This window comes from Mobula birostris, chromosome 6 (genome assembly GCF_030028105.1).
Source record: "Mobula birostris isolate sMobBir1 chromosome 6, sMobBir1.hap1, whole genome shotgun sequence".
NCBI lineage: Eukaryota > Metazoa > Chordata > Chondrichthyes > Myliobatiformes > Myliobatidae > Mobula > Mobula birostris.
Window position 1 is genome coordinate 96,239,487 of NC_092375.1, and position 22,024 is coordinate 96,261,510.

The following is a 22,024-nucleotide window of genomic DNA, read 5'->3' on the forward strand; positions in this document are numbered from 1 at the left end:
CTAACAAGACTAGTGGAATCATGGACAGTGTAAAAAACTATCAAAGAATTCGGCAGATAATTGATCAGTTTCAGATATGGGCAGAGAAATAGCAGATGGAATTTAATCCAGGGAAGTGTGAGGTGTTGCACTTTGGGAAGTCAAATGGAAGGAAAAAGTATACAGTTAATGGTCGACCCTTGAATAGCATTGAAGTACAGAGGGATCATGGGGTTCATGTCCACAGTTCACAAGTTGGTAAAGAAGGTAGGGGTGTCGAGTACAAGAGTAAGGAGGTTATCGTCCAGCAACACAAAACTTTAGTCAGACCACACTTGGAGTATTGTGGGCATTTCTGGTCACCCCCTTACAGGAAGGGCATTGACAGTGTGTGCAGAAGAGGTTTACCAGGATGTTGCCAGGGTTATAGGGAATGAGCTGTGAACTTGGGCTGTTTCCCTTTGAGGGTCGGAGACTGACGGGAGACCTGATGGAGGATTTCAAAATTATGAAAGACACAGATACAGTAAACAGTTAAACTCTGTTTTGAGGATAGAAATGTCAAACACGAGGAGACAAGGTTCCTGGAGTGGTGGTGGGGGGGAATTTAAACACGATGTGAAGGCCATGTTTTTGATGCTGAAAGCAGCAAATGCTTGGAATGGATTACTAGAGGTAGTTGTTAAAACAAGTGAGAAAGATGGGCATACAAACATGAAGGGAATGGAGGGATATGGAATGGATTACTAGAGATAGTTCTGAAAACAAGCTGGTCAATTTTAGATAGACACGTGAAGATGAAGGGAATGGAGGGATATGGATGATAAGCAGGAGGGCATTTAATATAAATCAGAATCAAGATCAAGAAAACATCACAGGCAGAATGGTCTGTTCAGCTGTGTACTGCTTGTGCTCTGTGTATGATATCAACAGCATTCCCTCTATCTGAAACCTCCTAGTCCCTGCCTTTGCCACAACCCCAGGTAGAAAAGAAGATCAGTGGGGAAGATACGAATGATGTGCTGGTTAGGGATGGTTAGATTTGGAACATCCTTGAGGAATTTTGGAGTAATTTATACAAACAAGAGCCAGTCTTTAATGACAAAGAGTAACCAGTTCTGGAATGAAGATCACAGCGGGATGAATAAGCACTGCTATGTGAAGAGAGCTGGCAGGTGGCTCACAGCAGGAGCCTGCATGATCAAGAGGTAGGATCTGTAAACTGACCGGAACACAAGACATTGGCCAAACAATTCAGACAATTATGCCATGCAAACTGGCCAACATCAAGCTAGACATTAGACACCTTCAGCTAATTTATGCAGCAGAGATTCAGCTGGTTATTCAGTAATTCTGCACATTGAACATGATCACAGCCATATTTGTTCTGTATAATTAAATGTTTCCTCAAAGGAAAATCTTGCCTGACAAATCTGTTGGAATTCTTTGATGAAATAACAAGCAGGATAGACTAGGGAGAATCAGTGTGTGTCGTGTACTTGGATTTTCATAAGGCCTTTGATAAGGTGCATACAGGAGGCTGTTTAACAAGCTACGAGCCCGTGGTATTACAAGAAAGGTCCTATCAGGGATACAGCAGTGGCTGACTGGCAGGAAGCAAAGAGTGGTAATAAAGGGAATCTTTTCTGGTTGGCTGTCGGTGACTAGTGGTGATCCACAGGGGTCTGTGTTGGGACCGATTCTTTTTACGTTACATGTCAATAACTTGGATGATGGAATTATTGGCTTTGTTGCAAAGTTTGCAGATGATATGAAGGTAGGTGGAAGGACAGGTAGCTTTGAGGAAGTAGAGACGCTGCAGAAGAACTTAGACAGATTTAGAGATTGGGCAAAGAAATGGCAGATGGAATACAGTGTTGGGAAGTGTATGGTCCTGCACTTTGGTAGAAGAAATGAAAAGATCGAATATTTTCTAAATGGAGAGAAAATACAAAAAAAAACGAGGTGCCCGATGGACTTGGGAGTCCTTTTGCAGGATTCCCTAAAGGTTAATTAGCAGGTTGGTTCTGTGGTGTGGAAAGCAAATGTAATGTTAGCATTCATTTCAAGAGGACTACAATATAAAAGCAAGGATGTAATGTTGAGACGTTATAAAGCACTTGGTGAGGCCTCACTTGGAGCATTGTGAGCAGTTTTGGGCCCCACATCTTAGAAGGCATGTGCTGAAACTGGAGAGGATTCAAAGGAGGTTCACAAAAATGATTCCAGGATTGAATGGCTTGTCATATGAAGAGCATTTAATGACCCTGGGTCTGTTTTCACAGGAATTCAGAATAAGAGGTGACTTCACTGAAACCTATCGAACAGTAAAAGGCCTTGATATAGTGGATGTGGAGAGGATGTTTCCTATGGTGGGAGAGTCTAAGACCAGAGGACACAGCCTCAGAATAGAGGGGTGTCCTTTTAGAACAGAAGCATTTCTTTAGCCAGAGAGTGGTGAATCTGGGAATTCTTTGTCACAGGCAGCTGTGGAGGCCACGCATTTATGTATATTGAAGGCCGAGGTTGATAGATTCCTGATTGGTCAGGACATGAAGGGACATGGGGAGAAGGCAGGAGATTGGGGCTGAGAGGAAAATTGGATCAGCCATGATGAAATGATGGAGCAGACTCAATGGCCTAATTCTGCTCCTATATCTTATGGTCTTATAACTGGGGTACTTATGTTCCAGGGAGCCAACCATCTCAGCAAATATTTGTGAACACCATTTGTTTTTTATCCAAGCATTGTTTTAGCAAAGGTGTTTTACTAAAGGTATGGTCTTGCCAGTCAAAATGTGCTCCACTGTAAAATAAGTAATTTGATGGAGCAATATTTTGCATAAAGATGTTGACATAACATTCAGTGCTGCTGCAAAAAGTTAAAACCGTGGCATTCATAGCCTGTGTATGGATGCCCATGACAATAAACTTTAAATTGAAGTTATCTCTGCCATTGCAACTACCAACAATGTAATCAGTCATCAGCTGTTATCTTTATTCTTAAGTCTATTGAAACTTTTGAATTCAGAGAGAGTCGATGTTGAGACTCTCCCAGGGGAGAGTATCCTACTTGGATCCTGTTTTTGTTGAATAAAGGACTTTTCCTTCAGATCATCCATTCCCTCTGACCAGCACCATGGCAGCAATATTGACCATCTATAACCATCCTTGGCAAACAAGTAGCTTCCTCGGCCCTCTCCGAGTTGGCCACTCCTTGGCTCTTTCAGAGTGGGCCATAAATCACATAAGGTCAGATTGGGTACGACCAGCAGGTCCCTTTGTCTGAAGGGCAAAAGTGAAACGGATGAGGCTATTATGACCAATTGGCAGTTTTATAGTCACCATGACTAATTACTGAACTATTTTTTGTAACAGAAAACTAGATGGGAAACTACCTAACGTCAGTTGTAGTAAATACAGGTTACTACTGATGCTGTGTAGATTGGTTACGTGAGCTGGCATGACATTACCCAAGAGGCTGCAGTGGCACAGCACATGGCAATCAGCTTGAGTTCCCTACCTGAGTGCGATCACCACTTCCCTTTACATGCACTGAGGACTTGGACCCGGCTACGTAAGATACAAATCCTTTGTAAGCCAATGACACAAAATATGGGAACCGTGAGAAGGATAGTAATAGATTTCAAGTGGACAGAGACAGGCTGGTGGAATGGGTGGACAGCTGGCGACTAGAGTTTAATGCTTGGGTTCCCAGAAGCTTATACTGAGAAATAACTGAAGAGACTGCAAATTCTGGAATCACTTATCTCACTAGTCCTCTTTTCTTCTATGTACTAGCAACATTGCCTTGCCACTTGCAATCCCAAAACAGGATTTTGGCCTGAAACATTGGCAAATCCCTTCCTCCCATAGATACTGCTCGCAGAAATCACTGTCACCTCTTGTGAAGATTCTTCCATTTGGTTGTCCAGCTCTTTGATCTTCAGGTTAATCTCTTCCACCTTGCTTAGGATAGTCATGCATTCTTCATCCAGTTGGTTAAATCTTTCCTTCATGTTCATCTCTGCCAATATCTTGACTTCCTGAAAGTACAAATTAAATGTATTTATTGACCAACATCTATATCAATCAACTGCAAGTGAACAAGTTGGCCCTGTTGCACATTTCGTTGCATTGTGCTATTGTTTTACCTTGGATTATCTCAGTGCATTGTGTAATGATTTGATCTGTATGAACAGTATGCAAGACAAACTTAAACACAAGAGATTCTGCAGATGCTGGAAATCTAGATCAACAAGTCCTGATAAAGGGTCTGTTTATTCCTCTCTATAGATGCTGCCTGACCTGTTGAATTCCTCCAGCACTGTTTGTGCTTTCACTCTACACGTGGCAAAAATAAACCAATTCCAAATAAGTAAGATGTTTTGAGTGTCCTGGTGCTCAGTGGGGAATGAGCACCATCAGCCATCACAAGATGAACACAGGACACAGAACAGTACAACACAGGGACCGGCCAATCCTATCAGTCTGCATGTGGTCCAATATCCCTCCATTCTCTGAATGTACGGAGGAACATCTGGAAAACTTCTGAAATACCCGTTTCACTGCCGCTGCTACTGTATGGTAACCGGAATCTGCGGAGCAGAAGGCCCCGAGATCCTCGGCTTTGCGGGTTTCAGCAGCCGGGGCGAGGTCGAAGGTGCTTGGCAGAGGATGGTGCTTGGGAGGCTGTATCGGAGGGGCTGGTCGGAAGCTCGAAGTTTTCGGACGGATGAACTCAGTGTCGGCTGTGGTTGGCTGCTTCCAAGGCATCGGCAAGTTGACGGTACCTGGAGGTTTATGGCAGGGAGTTTCTCCCTTTTGCCGCCTGCTATCGGGGACTCGGGGATTTTTGGGACTTCTTTTTACTGTGCCCATGGTTTGTTCTTCATCAAATTATGGTATTGCTTTGCACTGCTAATTACAACTATATGTTATAATTATGTGGTTCTGTCAGTGTTAGTCTTTGGTCTGTCCTGTTTTCTGTGATATCACTCCGGAGAAACATTGTATCATTTCTTAATGCACGTATGCATTTTTAAATGACAATAAAAGGGGACTGAGTGCTCTCATAATCTAATATTCACAGGCCGAACTTAAGTACCACTATCTTATCTGCCTTCACCACCACCCCTGGTAGTGCATTCCAGGCACCCACCATTCTCTCTGTAAAACATCTTGCCCCTCTTGTCTCTATTGAACTTTCCCCCACACCTTAAATGCATGCCATGTCCTCTAGTATTAGACACTCTAACCTTGGGAAAAAGGTACTTTATCTACACCTTGCATAACCTTATAAACCCCATCAGGTCTGCTCTCAGCCTCTGACGCGCCAGAGGCAACGACCTTAATTTGTCCAAACTCTCCTTGTAGCACATGCCCTCCAGTCCAGGCAACACCCTGGTAAAACTCTTCTGCACCTTCTCCGTAGCATCAACAGCTTTCCCATAAAATGGGGGAAACAGAACTGAAATGCAGTACTTTGTACGCAGCCTAACCAGCATTTTAAAAGCTGCAATGTAACTTCCTGACTCGAAGTTAACACCTTGACCAATGGAGGCAAGTACGTCACATGCCTTCCTCACCTGTGAAGCCACTTTCAGGGAGCGAGGGACTTGGACCCCAAGATTCCTGTCCCTGTATCTGCTCGATATTCAGGCCCATACTCAATGTGACTGTGGAACAGGTCTGAGGTGTTGGCCGGGGATCAGTGAGTGGTGTCTTTAGGTCCTACTGCAAACACCTGAAGCACTTTCCCATTAGGAGCAGAACGCAAGGGAGTGTGGATAGGGAGGAGGGTAAAGCAAAAGGGCGGTAAGGAGGAGGAGGAGGAGAGGGTAAAGAAGAGGGTGCAGCAAAAAGAGGTAAAGATAGTAGGGGGAATGGGGGGTGTGGGAGGTATGAATGTGAAGCTAAGCACAGCTCCAATACCATATGTAAATTTGCTGACAACACCACTGTTGCCGGCCAAATCAAAGCTGGCGATGGATCAGCATTTTGGAGGGAGATTGAAAATCTGGCTGAGTGATGCCACAATAACAACCTCTTACTCAATGTCAACAAGACCAAGGAGCTGATTATTGACCTCAAAAGGAAGAAATCAGAGAGGTCTATGACCAGTCCTTATTGGGGGATGAGAGGTGGAGAGGGCCAACAACTTTAAATTCCTCAGTGTTATCATTTCTGACGATCTGTCCTGGGTCCAGCAGATAAGTGCAATTACAAAGACATCATGGCACTTTCTTAGAAGTTTGTGAAGACTCAGCATGTTAACTGCAACTTTGACAAACTTTTCTAGAAGTGTGGTGAGAGTATATTGACGAGATGCACGATGGCCTGGAATGGAAACACCGATGTCCTTCAATGTAAAAGTCCACAAAAAGTGGGGGACTGAGTGATCCACTGAGCACATCTACAAGGAGTGCTGTCACAGGAAAGCAACATCCATCAAGAACCCCCACCACCCAGGCCATGCTCTCTGCTCACTGTTGCCATCAGAAAGAAGGTACGGGAGCCTCAGGACCCACACCACTAGGTTCAGGAACAGTTATTACCCTCAACCATCAGGCTCCTGAACCAAAGAGGATAACTTCACTCAACTTCACTTGCCCCATCCCAAAACCTATGGACTCACTTTTATCTCATGATCTCGATATTTATTGTTTATTTATTATTATTATTATTATTTATTCTGTATTTGCATAATCTGTTAACTTTTGCACACAGCTTGTTTGTCCGTCTGTCGGGTGCAGAGTTTCACTGATTGCATTGTGACTTACTCAGTATGCCTGCAAGATAACGATTCTCAGGTTTGTAGATGGTGACATATATGCAGTTTGATAATAATTTTACTTTGAACTTTGAGAGAGGGAGAGAGAGTAGAAGAATAATGAGAAAGGAGGGGAAGGTGGAAGATGAAGGGAAGGGAATAAGGGATCTGCTGGAGGTAATGAGAATTACAGAGATGGAGGGAGGAAGGAAAGCAAACGGAAAGGCATGAGGGGTGATGAAAGTTCAAAGCAAAGGGAATGGAAGGGTCAGGTGATGGAAGAGGAGCAGGGGTGGAGGGGTGGACGTGCAGGAGAGGAGTTCTACTGTGGAGACTCTGACCCAAGGTCCGTGCACTGGAGATCTGCAGCATCAGCACTATGCAGCTGCTTGGTGCCAGGATGCCAGGGAGAGGCCACCACTTTCCCACATGGAAGTGATGGTCGTGCATGGATGGCCGGTCGTGCATGCAGCCGGTTACAGTTGCTCCGTGATTTCTCACCTTTAAACTTTTTAACTTAGTTATTTGCTGTATTTTTTTTTCTCACAGTAACATGTTGAAGCTGCACCCTCTCTAACATGCTGGTGGAAAGAGTTTTACTTGTTTTTTTAGCACTGGAATTAGTTACTTTCGGACACGGCTCGTTAGCGTGGCAGCAGGATGGCCGCATTGTGTATTCCAGGGACTGGTTTAGCGAACAGAGCAGCAGACATCCCGGCTGAAATTTGGAGGAAAACACACAGAGGATGCAGAGGGGGATCAAAAAGGCAAGGGAAGAGGACCGGGTCGAGACAACAGAGGCTTATGGAGAAGAGGAGTTATAAGTCGTGTCTCCCCTCTCTCATCATGGGAAATGTGAGATCGCTGGGGAATAAAATCGACGAACTGACTGAGCTTGTCAGGAGTCAGAGAACATTTCGGGAGAGCAGGGTCATGTGCTTCACTGAGACGTGGCTGCACGAGGACATACCCAGGTATGTTAGACAGGTATATTGAGGAATTTAAGGTGGGGGCTTATATGGGAGGCAGGGTTTGAGGGTCGGCACAACATTGTGGGCCGAAGGGCCTGTACTGTGCCGTACTATTCTATGTTCTATGTTCTATACCCAATCAAAGCGTTTCCATAGAGGGCTTCCAGACCGTTCGAGCTGACCGGAATTACACTGAGAGCGGTAAGTGCAAAGGAGGGGGGCTGGCGGTTCTGGTAAATAACAGATGGTGCAATCCTGGGCATATTACGATCAAAGAACAGGTCTGTAGCCCGGATATTGAACTTTTTGCTGTTGGACTCCGGCTATATTATTTGCCAAGGGAAATCTCACATGCAATTGTGGTTGTTGTGTACATCCCTCCCTCTGCCAACCCGACGTCGGTGTGCAACATCATTTACACCGTCATAACCAGATTACAAACCCAGCACCCGAGTGCCCTCATTACCATCTCAGGTGACTTCAACCAGGTTGCCATGGCTAGAACACTGCCCAACTTCACGCAGTATGTGAGCTGTACAACCAGAGGGGAGAGGACTCTGGATTTGATGTACGCTAACGTTAAGGATGCATACAGCTCCTCTCCCCTCCCCCAACTGGGAAGGTCAGATCACAGCCTGGTGCATCTAAAACCCTGCTGTGTGCCTCTGGTGAAGAGTAAACCTGCAACCTCGAGGACAGTGAGGAAATGGTCGGAGGAGGCTTATGAGGCGCTCCAGGGTTGTTTTGAGGTGACCGATTGGCAGGCACTCTGTGAGCCACATGGGGAGGATATTGATGGGCTCACAGAGTGCATCACTGATTACATCAACCTCTGTGTGGACTGCAATGTTCCGACAAGAACTGTCCTTTGTTATTCAAATAACAAGCCATGGGTGACAAAGGAGGCTCACAGAGTGCATCACTGATTACATCAACCTCTGTGTGGACTGCAATGTTCCGACAAGAACTGTCCTTTGTTATTCAAATAACAAGCCATGGGTGACAAAGGACATTAAGGACATCCTGAACGCTAAAAAGAGAGCGTTTAGAGATGGAAATAGGGAGTAGCTGAGGGCAATACAGAGGGACCTGAAAGCCAGGATCAGGGAGGCTAAAGGCAGGTACAGGAGGAAGCTTGAGTGGAAACTCCAGCAGAACAACATGACAGAGGTCTGGAGGGGATGAGGACCATCACTGGGTTTCGGCAAACTAGCAACAGAGGAGCTGAAGGCATTGTGGACAGGGCCAACGAACTTAACCTGTTCTTTAACAGATTTGACACTGTGGCCCCTGCCCATCCCCCACATGAGCCATCTGTTGTCAGCCCCCAACCAACACATATTCCACTCTCCCCTCCTACCCCTCCTCACAGTCCCCCACCCTGCTCTCATGACTATACCCCTTCCCCACACAAAACCACCACGATGGGCTTCACGGCTGAACAGGTGAGAAGACAGCTGAAACGTCTCAACCCAAGCAAGGCTGCAGGACCGGATGGTGTCAGTACCAGGGTGCTCAAAGCCTGTGCCCCTCAGCTATGTGGAGTACTTCGCTATGTATTCAACCCGAGCCCGAGGCTCCGGAGGGTTCCTGTACTGTGGAAGACGTCCTGCCTCGTCCCTGTGCCGAAGATGCCGCGCCCCAGCGGCCTCAATGACTACAGACCGGTGGCATTGACCTCCCACATCATGAAGACCCTGGAGAGACTTGTTCTGGAGCTGCTCCAGCCTATGGTCAGGCCACACTTAGATCCCCTCCAGTTCGCCTACCAGCCCCGACTAGGAGTTGAGGTTGCCATCGTCTACCTGCTGAACCGTGTCTACACCCACCTGAACAAGCCAGCGAGTACTGTGAGGGTCATGTTTTTTGACTTCTCCAGTGCATTCAACACCATCCGCCCTGCTCTGCTGGGGGAGAAGCTGACAGCGATGCAGGTGGATGCTTTCCTGGTATCATAGATTCTTAACTACCTGACTGGCAGATCACAGTATGTGTGCTTGCAACACTGTGTGTCCGACAGAGTGATCAGCAGCACTGGGGCTCCACAGGGGACTGTCTTGTCTCCCTTTCTCTTCACCATTTACACCTCAGACTTCAACTACTGCACAGAGTCTTGTCATCTTCAGAAGTTTTCGGATGACTCTGCCATAGTTGGATGCATCAGCAAGGGAGATGAGGCTGAGTACAGGGCTACGGTAGGAAACTTTGTCACATGGTGTGAGCAGAATTATCTGCAGCTTAATGTGAAAAAGACTAAGGAGCTGGTGGTAGACCTGAGGAGAGCTAAGGTACCGATGACCCCTGTTTCCATCCAGGGGGTCAGCGTGGACATGGTGGAGGATTACAAATACCTGGGGATACAAATTGACAAATAAACTGGACTGGTCTAAGAACACTGAGGCTGTCTACAAGAAGGGTCAGAGCCGTCTCTATTTCCTGAGGAGACTGAGGTCCTTTAACATCTGCCGGACGATGCTGAGGATGTTCTACGAGTCTGTGGTGGCCAGTGCTATCATGTTTGCTGTTGTGTGCTGGGGCAGCAGGCTGAGGGTAGCAGACACCAACAGAATCAACAAACTCATTCGTAAGGCCAGTGATGTTGTGGGGATGGAACTGGACTCTCTCACAGTGGTGTCTGAAAAGAGGTTGCTGTCTAAGTTGCATGCTATCTTGGTCAATGTCTCTCATCCACTACATAATGTACTGGGTGGGCACAGGAGTACATTCAGCCAGAGACTCATTCCTCCGAGATGCAGCACTGAGCGTCATAGGAAGTCATTCCTGCCTGTGGCCATCAAACTTTACAACTCCTCCGTTGGAGGGTCAGACACCCTGTGCCGATAGGCTGGTCCTGGACTTATTTCATATTTTACTGGCATAATTTACATATTACTGTTCAACTATTTATGGTTCTATTACTATTTATTATTTATGGTGCAACTGTAAGGAAAACCAATTTCCCCCGGGATCAATAAAGTATGACTATGACTATGATGGTCACCCTGGTCAGCCCACTCTTGGAAGCTTTGACAAGGCAGGCCTTCCCTGAAAGTCAGGCTGCTTCACTGCTGTGCAGTTGCAGCCTCTATACAGCAGTAACACAATTACTCTCATTCTATTCCCACACCATCACACTGACACTGGTCCACCACAGGAAATTTTCAGCCCAGTGGCCCTATGTCGATACCTCAGCAGACGAGTTTATTGTCCTGTATGGTGAGATATTGCTGCACTGGAAAACACACAGCAGCAGCACAGTCATCTGAGCTGCGATAGCACAACGACGAAGAATTCTACAGAAATTATGCGAGGCGATGAAGAGATACGCCCATGGTAGAGTAAGAAGTGTGCATTGACGGGTTGGTTTGTGGTGCTTACTGTAGGAAAGCAGCTGTTCCTGAACCAGGTGGTGTGACACTTTAGGCTTCTGTACCTCAGTAAGAACATGGCATGACTCAGGTGATGGAGACCCTCAATGATAGGTGACACTTTCTTGATACAGCACCTCCTGCAGATGGGGGGAGTAGAGCTCATGAAGAATTGGGCTGGGTCCACTGCTCTTTGCATGGTCACTTCCCCTAGTTCAACAGTTCAGCACATGGATGAACAACAGAGGCTACCACTGTCTACATCCCCTCCTTGCCCTGCACGTACCATCCACACCTCCACATACCAATTGCTTTCGTCCCGAGCCCCCACCTTCCACCAACTCCCCGGTCATCATGGACTCACCTTCACTACTGAGCAGGTGAGAAGGGCTCTGGGGAAACCCAGATGTGACAGACACAGGACCAGACGGTGTGACCCCCACGGTCATGAAGGAATGTGCTGAGCAGCTGCGTGGAGTTCTCCAGCACATTTTCAATCTGAGTCTCAGCCTGGAAAGGGTACCGACTGTGTGGAAAACAACATGTGTGATCCCAGTACCCACAAAGGGCCAACCGAAAGTCTTGAATGACTATAGTCCAGTGTCCCTGACCTCACACATCATGAAGACCCTAGAGAGGCAGGTCCTGACTCACCTCCGACCCCTGGTTAGATCAGCCCTCGATCCCCTGAAGTTTGCCTACCAGGAGCACTTTGGGGTCAAGTACCAGGGGGGTGCACCTGGACGATAGACTTGAGTGAAGGACAAACAGAGGCTGTGTACAGGAAGGACCAAAGTCACCTCTACTTCCTGGGAAGACTGAGGTCCTTTGGAGTATGCAGGCCCCTCCTTCACATATTCTACATGTTCTTCTATGCAGTGGTGTGCTGGGGCAATGGCATCAACAGGGGTGATGTCAACAGGCTCAATAAACTGATTAGAAAGGCTGGCTCTGTTATAGGAGTCAAACTGGACACACTGAATGCTGTGGTAGAACAAGGGACCCTATGGAAAATCCTGGCATTTCTGGACAATGTTTCTCACCCTCTGCATTCCACCTTGACTGAACAGAGCAGCACTTTCAGTAATAGACTAAGACAACTGCACTGCTCCAAAGAGCGCTATATGAGGTTATTCTTACCCTCAGCCATTCGGCTCTATAATGAATCAACCTAAGGCTGGGGAAGTGATGACCCCCTCCTGTTAGACTGTTTGTGGTAAATTATTTTTTTTATTCTTTCTTACTTCTCTTCTAATATTTGTATATTTGTATATCTGTGTACTTGTTAATGCTGCTGTGACATTAAATTCCTTTGGAATTGAAAAAGTTTCTATCTATCCATCCCCTCTCTTCGGGAGGAATGAGTTGACGGAGGCATAGTTGGGATAAGTTGAAGCCCTGAAAGAACAGGGCCGAGAGAATGGAAGCAGATAGGTAAATGTAAGCAACAAGGAACGGCTGTATTAGGGAAAGGGGTCACTAACTCTGGCCTGCCCACCTCTCTTTGCAGGTCACAGGTGGGCTGATCGGATTTGGGTCTGGATGACTGAGGAATTAGCTGCTGCTTATCTCATGAGGACATCAGGGAGTGAGAGCAAGAGCATGACAGAGGGAGAGAGATGCTGGTAGTTGAGATGGCAGAGGCGAAAGACAGCTTTGGGAAAGATGTTGAGTGAGACAGCAAAGGGTTCATTCTTCTGAGTATAATGAAAAGTTCAGACTGGGAATGAGAAGGACAAATAGGGCAGAGTTTTCTCCATAATTTCCACCACCTACAATAGGATCCCACCATTAAGCACATCGTCCTTTCCCTCACCCTCTTCTTTCCATGATAATCATTCCCTTGTCCACTCATCCCTCACCACAGATCTCCCTCCTGGCACTTATCTCTTCAAGCAAGACCACTGCTACACATGCCCCGACACCTCCTCCTGCACCATCATACAAAGCCCTAGGCACTTCACCTGAAGTCTGACAGGGTCATCTATTATATCCACTGCTCCCACTGCGTTCTCCTCTATATCAGTGAGACCGACATAGATTGGGGAATCTCTTTGTTGAGTACCTTCACTCCGTCCATTGTAAAAGCTGAGCCTTCCCGGTGGCGACTCATTTGAATTTGACATCTCATTCGTATTCTGACATGTTAGTCCAAGTCCTCCTCTTCGGCCACGATGAGGCCACATTCAGGTTAGAGGAGCAACACCTCATAATCCAGCAGCACTGATTTCTCTAACTTCTGGTAATTCTTTCTCCTCCCTCTTCTCTCTTTATCCATACCCCATTCTTCTCCCGACTCACCTCTTCTCTTCACCTGCCCATAACCAGCTCCGTGCCCCTCCTCCTTCTCTTTTATACATGGTCCACCATCCTCTCCCGTCAGATTCCTTCTTTGGCACTTGACCTCTTCCACCGACCATCTCAGAGTTCGTTAATTCTTCTTTCCTCAGCTGGTTTCACCTGTCAACTGTCAGCATGTACTCCTTTCTCTCCCACCCCCTTCACCTTCTTATTCTGGCCTCTCACCCCTTCTTTTCCAGATCTGATGGAGGGTCTTTGCCCAAAATATCAACTGTTCGTTCATTTCCATAGATGCTGCCTGACCTGCTGAGTTCCTCCAGTATTTTATGTCTGTTGCTCTGGATTTCCAGCATCTGCAGAATCTCTTGAACGAAGGATAAATACAGAGACAGGAAACAGAATCCTACTGTTCTTCTGTTGGAGAAGAGGCAGTCAGAGTAAGGAATGTCCGTTACTGATTAATGTTTCGGCACGCCAGTAGTGTTATCTTTGGGAGTGAGGGAAGTTTCCCATTTCATTGGGAAAGCAGTGACTGTAGTCTGGAGGATTCTGCATCTGTTGATCATTTGGAAATGATGGCTACAGGGGAAGTTCAGATATATCTCTACTGCTGTGTCTTCCTACACTCGATGAGGGGAGGCCGCACCCCAAGTCACCAAGGACTCTGCAGAGATGCTTCCTTTTAAACTGCACGTGAAAGGTTGTTGACACCCAGATGCATAATGTTACATTTCTCAGGTCCGAGGGGAAATGCTGCAGATGTTGTTTCGCCAGGCTGTGACATATCACATTCTAGCCTGTTAGAGATTCACCACAATCTCCGTCTTCCTTCCGGAAATTTCATTTCTAAGGATGGTATCACTATTCAAGCTTCCTACTCACCCTGTCACCCTACACACAACTGCCTTCAAAGAGGAATGTTAAATGGAACACTACTTTCTGATCTCAGTCCAAATGGTTCCATTTATTATCAGAGAATGTATACAGTATTCAACCTGAAGTTCTTAGTCTCCGCAGACATCTCTGAAAACAGAGGAACCCCAAAAGGATGAACAACAGAAAAACATTAGATCCCCAAAGCCCCTTCCCCCTCTGCCCCCTCCCCCACACAAGCATCGACGCATCAACCTCTGCATCGATAAATAGACCCAGGAAAGCAACTCCAAAACTTGAGAGCTCAGAGGAAACATTCTCAGCAGCCCAACGTCCAGTTGCCCAAACCCACCCGTCTCTTCAGTTCAAAAGCAGCAAGCGTGCCAAGTCCAAAACTCTTCTTCAGGGAATCACAGAAGAAAGGAAAACTACGCATCTTGCCTCCACAACCACTCCACGCACCCACAACTCTCTGTGTAAAGAAATCTCCCTTGCAGATCTCTTTCAAACTTGCCCCCTCTCACCTTAAACGTATGCTCTCTAGTACGAGCCACTTTGTTATAAAGATACAGCTGTCTACTCTATCCTTCTCAGTTTTATAACATTCTTCAGATCTCCTCTCAGCCTCCAGCACTCCAGAGAAAACTAATTAAGTTTTCTCTGATAGCACATGCCTGATAGCACATGCTTTCTAATTCAGGCAGCATTCTGTTAAACCTCCTGTGCACTCTCTCCGAAGCCTCCATCCTTCCTGTAATAGGGAGACCAAAACTGAATGCAATTCTCCAGATACTGCCCAAACAAAATTTTATAAAGCTGCAGGGTGCAGATGTTATTCCTAGTTGTGTGTCCTTTGCACAGGGGCAATGGTGGAAGCACCTATTCTGTTTCCATCCATGTCATTACCTGGTCTCTTCTACGACAGTGCAACTTGTGTTTAAAAACTTCCACGCACTCTTGTGGCTTCCCTGACAGTGCTGTGAAATATGTTCCCTGTAGTTTCTAACACTGCTGTCATGACAAACAGCTTCTCTCCCTATGGTAACAAGACACCACACCATTTTCATGGCAAGAAATTTTGTTCTCACAGTTCCAAAGAAATAAACTGGCCAAGGAAAATGAGGTTTTATTTCTCATGACAGCCTTGTTTTCCAAGTTTTTTTTTAAACTACAAAGTTGTTGGAAATCTCAAATAAGAAACAAAATGCTGAAAAACTCAGCATTATTTGCCCCGCAGCGCCACTAAAATTGGGCTGCAGACAGTTCTAACAAAGGGTCACAGGTCCAGATATTGACTGTTCCTCTCTGCACAGATGCTGCCTGACCTGCTGAGTGTTTCCAGCACCTTATTTCCCCTGAAACTGTGTTTTAAAGGGTCAATAGTCAGAGTTAAACAGCATGCATATAGGTCCTTTGCCCCATCAAGTCCGCAGTGACCACCAAATACCCACCTACACACTCCTTTTCACTCTCCTCACGTTACCATCAATTGTCCCGATTCTATCCCTCTCCTGCACACTCCTGGCAATTAACCTGCCAAACTAGACGTTTCTAGGGTGTGGGAGAAACTAAGGTACCTGGGGGAAACCCACATAAACACAGGGAGAACATGCAAACTCCACACGGACAGACTGAACCTGGGTCCTGGAGCTGAGGCAGTGATTCTACCGTCTGCATCACTGTGTTGCACTCTTTGTCCTCGCCGAGCTCTCTAACCCTCTGCGACCTCAAACAGAGGTTCATACGCATGCCAGTGGTTGAGGTCAGAGGCCATCAGAATTCCAAGTTGATTCCGAAGGCTCCTGCCACTTCTCTGGGTTTGTTGCTCACTCGATTGATCAGCCCTCAGGAGCAGACAGAGTGGGCGTGAGCAGTGACCACCATTGTAGACTTCTCCAAAGGGTCCTGCCTTTACACTCAAGACACCTCTCTCACCCACTAAGCGTGTTCTCCCTTCACTGTACCATTTAACAACTCTGGTGGAATGTGGTACATAGAATGGTACCGTGCATGGACAGTTCACCATGGCAATTGAAACTACACATCTGCCTGCGTATAGTCTCCATTCTCTACCTGTTCACTTGCCCGTCCAGATGCCTCTGATATATTAGTATCATATCTGCTCCCAGCACTGCTCCTGACAGCCAGTTCCAGGCACTCACCGCTCTGTGTCAAAATACTTCACTCGTAAATCTCTTATTAAGTTCCACACTTCCACCTTCGAGCTTTCCCCGTGGGGACTGGGAAAAAGACAATGTTCTTTGCATTTACGAACCACCTGCAAACACCAGATCTGTGGTACAGCCTGCTGACAGTGCAGTACGCTGCCATACATCAACATAAGTTTCAGTGCACGGTCAAGCAGTGAACCTCGCTACGGAAGAGCGCAGAGTGAACCTCGCTTCGCAATTTTCATCACGCGGGAATGACCCACAATGCTGCTTTAATGAGAAGCAGGCAGCAATCCTAGGGATTAATCTTTTATTTTCCCTTGCTCTTGCAGTAGCCTCATCCTAACCTCTAGCTGCTGTGGGTCACTCAGCTACAAAAGACCAGTTCCAGTTTTTGGGCACACCTACAAATTCTATAGGGTGACCAGTTCCAGTTTTTGGGCACACCTACAAATTCTATAGGGTGACCAGTTCCAGTTTTGGGCACACCTGCAAATTCTATGGGGTGACAGTCTTCACTTCCTGCTGAAAGGCTGGCATGAATGCAATTGGCTGAAGGGCCTCTCTCTGTGCAGAAGACACCGGTGCTTTGCATGAGGTGGGGGAATGGTACCTATTCACATCTTCCACCCATCTCGAGATGGACTGAAAGAAAGAGGGGAGAGAGTCAGTATAAAAAGTGGGGGGGGGGCTAGATTTTTCCAAAGAGGTAGATCACTGCCAGCTCTTGCCCCATCCGTTCCCTCCACATTTTTACACTGGCTATCTCCCACCATATTTCTGTCAGTCTGGGGAAAGGGTCTCGACCCAAAATGTCAAATGACCATTTCCTTCCATAGATGCTGCCTGACTGCCTGAGTTCTCCCAGCTGCTCTGTGTGCTGCTTGAGTTAAAGTTTCATTCTTTTCAGATTGCTAAGCCTGTCTCTTCAAGCCTCACCACCTTCTGCGATATCTTCACTCCCCCAGCCCTGGCTTCCTGATCACCATTCCATTAGATCTGCCGGCAGAGTCCCACACTACCCTCTCTCCCTACACCTCTGCGATATCTTCACTCCCCCAGCCCTGGCTTCCTGATCACCATTCCATTAGATCTGCCGGCAGAGTCCCACACTACCCTCTCTCCCTACACCTCTGCGATATCTTCACTCCCCCAGCCCTGGCTTCCTGATCACCATTCCATTAGATCTGCCGGCAGAGTCCCACACTACCCTCTCTCCCTACACCTCTGCGATATCTTCACTCCCCCAGCCCTGGCTTCCTGATCACCATTCCATTAGATCTGCCGGCAGAGTCTCACACTACCCTCTCTCCCTACACCTCTGCGATATCTTCACTCCCCCAGCCCTGGCTTCCTGATCACCATTCCATTAGATCTGCCGGCAGAGTCTCACACTACCCTCTCTCCCTACACCTCTGCGATATCTTCACTCCCCCAGCCCTGGCTTCCTGATCACCATTCCATTAGATCTGCCGGCAGAGTCTCACACTACCCTCTCTCCCTACACCTCTGCGATATCTTCACTCCCCCAGCCCTGGCTTCCTGATCACCATTCCATTAGATCTGCCGGCAGAGTCCCACACTACCCTCTCTCCCTACACCTCTGGCTCTTCATGGCTCTTGCCTTCTCCAAAGCCCACTGCTAACCAAACTGCTGTCACCTACCCCAACGATCTCTCATGTGCTTGGTGTTTTGTTTAATAATGAACACTCCCACAAAGCATTTTGGATCATTTTGCTACACTGAGTGCACACTGCTGATGGACTGTTTCTGTTTTGGAACACAAGAGCGAGACTGGGCAGTGAAGAAGATTGCTTACTGGTCGTCATCCATGCGAGCATTTATATAAGGCATGGACCAGCAGGCTCCAGCCCACTGTTACCAGACTCTGTCATCTAAAGATCAGCTTCTCCTCATCTCTCTCATCGTGGTCCTTTAGATATTTGGTCACGTGGTTTACTGTTTGTCCATAAATAAATGGTTAATGTGCTCATTCACATCAGTGTCTTCCATCCCGCTCACTGGATTGTCAAATCTGTTTCCACATTTGGACAGATCCGTGAATACGGAAAGTCGAGTGGGATGCAAGCAAATGGAACTGGCTTAGATAGGTGTCAAATCACAAGCAAGAGTAAATCTGCAGATGCTGAAAATCCGAACAACACACACAAAATGCTGGAGGAAATCAGAAGGCCAGGCAGCATCTAGGAAAAGAGTACAGTTGGCGTTTCAGGCTGAAACCCTTCAGCAGGATTGGATTGGATTCACCTTTGACCAGTCCTGCCGAAGGGTTTTGCCCCGAAATGTCAACTGTACTTTTTTTCCATAGATGCTGCCTGGCCTTCTGAGCTCCTCTGGCATTTTGTACGTGTTGGTAGACTGGAGCTGAAGGGCCTTTTCCATATTGTACTGCATTATGAAACAAACACTAATGTTGCTCGTCTTATTCTGAAGTGACTGCTCAGGCATGTTTGGGATTTGGCTGAGGCTGGCTCAGTGCTCATAAACCCAAGACGCTCAGCTCTGAACAGCGAAAAACTCACCATGTTACCCGGAACTACAGCACCTCCTTCTTGAACATTCCCAAACTGATTTAACCTGTCAGCCAGATCACTTTGCTGGAGCTGGGGCTTCGGACAGTAGGATGAGGTGGAAACAGCTGGGTACTTGGGGGAAGTTTCTGCGGCGCTGGAAGACGACAGCGCGCGAGGCTGCTGCCCCAGGTGTGTGCGGTTTAGCTCTTCACATCTGCCTGAATCCATGGAACCAGAGTTCCTCCTTGACCTTCGCCCGGACGGAGGGAAATCGAACACAGAGGAGGGGCATGGTGAGACTCTCAGCTTCGCCCTGGTGTCACTCTCACTGCCACTGCGGCAACTGAATTCCAGCTGTGGTGAGCAGCTTCTGCTCTGGGTTAGCGAGAGCCTGTGCAGCTCTTCGCCGATCTTCTCAATGCTGCTCACGGCCTCCCCAGTTGTGCAGCCACCCATCTTGTTATACTCTGTGCAGAGGTTCAGGATTGTCTCCAAGCGTTGACGTTCCTGCAAAGCAAGAGGGCAAAGGTCAGAGAGATGCTTCACCGGGTCGACAGGAACCCTTCATAGTCAGACAGCCCTTTGAGCAGACTCATCCATACTGACCAAAATTACCTCCTCAGCAAGTGCCATTTACTCACGTTTCACCCACATCTCTCTAAACCAGTCCTGTACACATGCCTGCCCAAGTGCCTTTTAAATGTTGTCTTTGTACCTGCCTCAAACACCTTAGCAGCTTGTTCCACATATCCACCCCCTCTGTGTGAAAAACTACCCCTCAGGTCCCCTCCCTCTCACCTTAAAGCTATGCCCTCTATTGGCACTGGTTTATTATCAGTAATTAGTTAATTATTGGTCCATGCACCGAGACACTAAGAAAAGATTCTATTTCTGTGCCATCCGGACAAACCATGCCATACATCTGCACACTAAGGCGGTAAATATAAATACAAAATGCAGGATATCGTGTTACAGTTGCAGAGAAAATGCAGGCAGACATACAAATTCAGGGGTCATAACGAGGCAGATAGGGAGATCAATAATTCATCTTTAGCGTTTGAGAGGTCCCTTCCAGAGTCTGATAACAGTGAAATAGAAGCTGTCCTTGAGCCTAGTGGCTTCAACGCTCTCAGGCTGTGTGTCTTCTGCTCAAAGGGAGAGAATGACCAATGTGTGAGGGATCCTTTATTATGCTGGCTGCTTTGCCGAGATAGCAGGAGTACAAATAGTCTCAAAATCATCGGTCAGCTAGTCAGCAGAAATTTCATCATCCAGATGGCGCCAAGTGCTCTGCCTCCTTCACCCTGGCTACAGCTTCTCATTGACACAATGTCTTCTGAAGTGTTTGGGCAAACCATTCAGTATGTCAACAGGTGCAGCTTTTACAGCACTGCCAACATCTCCAGAACTGTTATTTGTTACAGAAATGTATCAGCAACTACACAGTATTATTGAACTCAAGCCCTCCAGCAGCAGGACTGAACAGCTTCGTTACAAGGAAGGAATAGACTGGTTTTGACTGGAGCACAGGAAGCTGAGGGGGTGACCATGTCGAGACTCCAAGTCAGGAATGGCACAAATAAGGTGAATACACACAGTAGGGGAAAGGGAGTTGGAAACTAGAGGGCACAGGTTTAAAGTAAGAAGGGAAATAGTTAAAGGGGACCTGTAGGCAATGTTTTCATACAGAGTGGTGGTGGGTATATGGAACGAGCTGCTAGAGGTGGGAACAGTTACTGTTTCAAAGACTGCTCCATAGCTTCATCTGAACTGAAAGAGGAGGAGGAGGAGGAGGGAGATGGCCAAAAGAGGGGAGGGTAAAGGCAGGTAGGTGATAGGTAGGTAGATCCAGGAGAGGAGGAGTCAGATGGGGGAGAGAAGCCCTCCTCACCTGGATTCATGCAGCTCTCAGCCCACTCCAGCAGTGAACCCAGGTCTCTGACTCTACCACCTACACCACTGTGACACCATATCATCTTGTTCCTCTCTTCAGGCATTGAAATAAACAACCCTTTGGCTCAATCCATCCATATCGGCTATGCTCACTGAGCTGGTCCTCTGTCAACCTTTCCCATCCTCCCCAAGCAATCTGGAGAGGATCAGACATCTTAGACAGAGGAGAACGACACCTTTGAGAGCACCTGTCCAAATGCCATTTTAACACTGTGTTGTACCCACCCTCTATCACATCCGCTGCTCAGAGGTGAAGTACAGAACCTGAAGGCCAACACACAGCAACTCAGGAGCAACTTGTTCCCTTTCAATGGTCCAGGAATCCATAAACACCAACCCATTGCACCTTTTTGCACTATTTATTGAATTTGTAATTGATAGTAATTTCATGTGTTTGCACTGAACTGTTGCCACAAAACATTTCACATCATATAAGATAACGACAATAAATCTGATTCAGATTCTCACACTGATTGAGTACAATTTTTACAAGTAGTTTCACACTGATTTACTTGCCTGCCAGTTTGGCATGGGTGACAGAACCTTATACCTGAGCACTGCCCTGCACTGTCCCTGGGCACCACCCTGTACTGTCCCTGGGCACCATTCCACACTGTCCCTGGGCACTACCCTGCACTATCTCTGGGCACCATCTCACACTGTCCCTGGGCACCAACCCGCACTGTCCCTGGGCACTACCCTGCACTGTCCCTGGGCACCATCCCACACTGTCCCTGGGCACTACCCTGCACTGTCCCTGGGCACCATCCCACACTGTCTCGGGGCACTACCCTGCACTATCCCTGGGCACCATCTCACACTGTCCCTGGGCACCATTCCACACTGTCCCTGGGCACTACCCTGCACTGTCCCTGGGCACCATCCCACACTGACCCTGGGCACTACCCTGCACTGTCCTTGGGCACCATCCCACACTGTCCCTGGGCACTACCCTGCACTGTCCCTGGGCACCATTCCACACTGTCCCTGGGCACTACCCTGCACTGTCCCTGGGCACCATTCCACACTGTCCCTGGGCACCATCCCACACTGTCCCTGGGCACTACCCTGGGCACCATTCCACACTGTCCCTGGGCACTA

General features: G+C 47.4%; 1 protein-coding gene across 1 annotated transcript in view; it reads right to left on the bottom strand.

Moving 5' to 3' along the window:
• Positions 1–22,024, bottom strand: part of phldb2b (pleckstrin homology-like domain, family B, member 2b) — a 324,137-nt gene that overhangs the window by 234,387 nt on the left and 67,726 nt on the right. Inside the window, exons 9-10 of the mRNA XM_072259726.1 lie at positions 18,980–19,477; positions 3,882–4,025 (exon numbers count right to left, since the gene is read on the bottom strand). Coding sequence (XP_072115827.1) covers positions 3,882–4,025; positions 18,980–19,477 — 642 coding nt within the window. The remainder of the gene's footprint in view (positions 1–3,881; positions 4,026–18,979; positions 19,478–22,024) is intronic.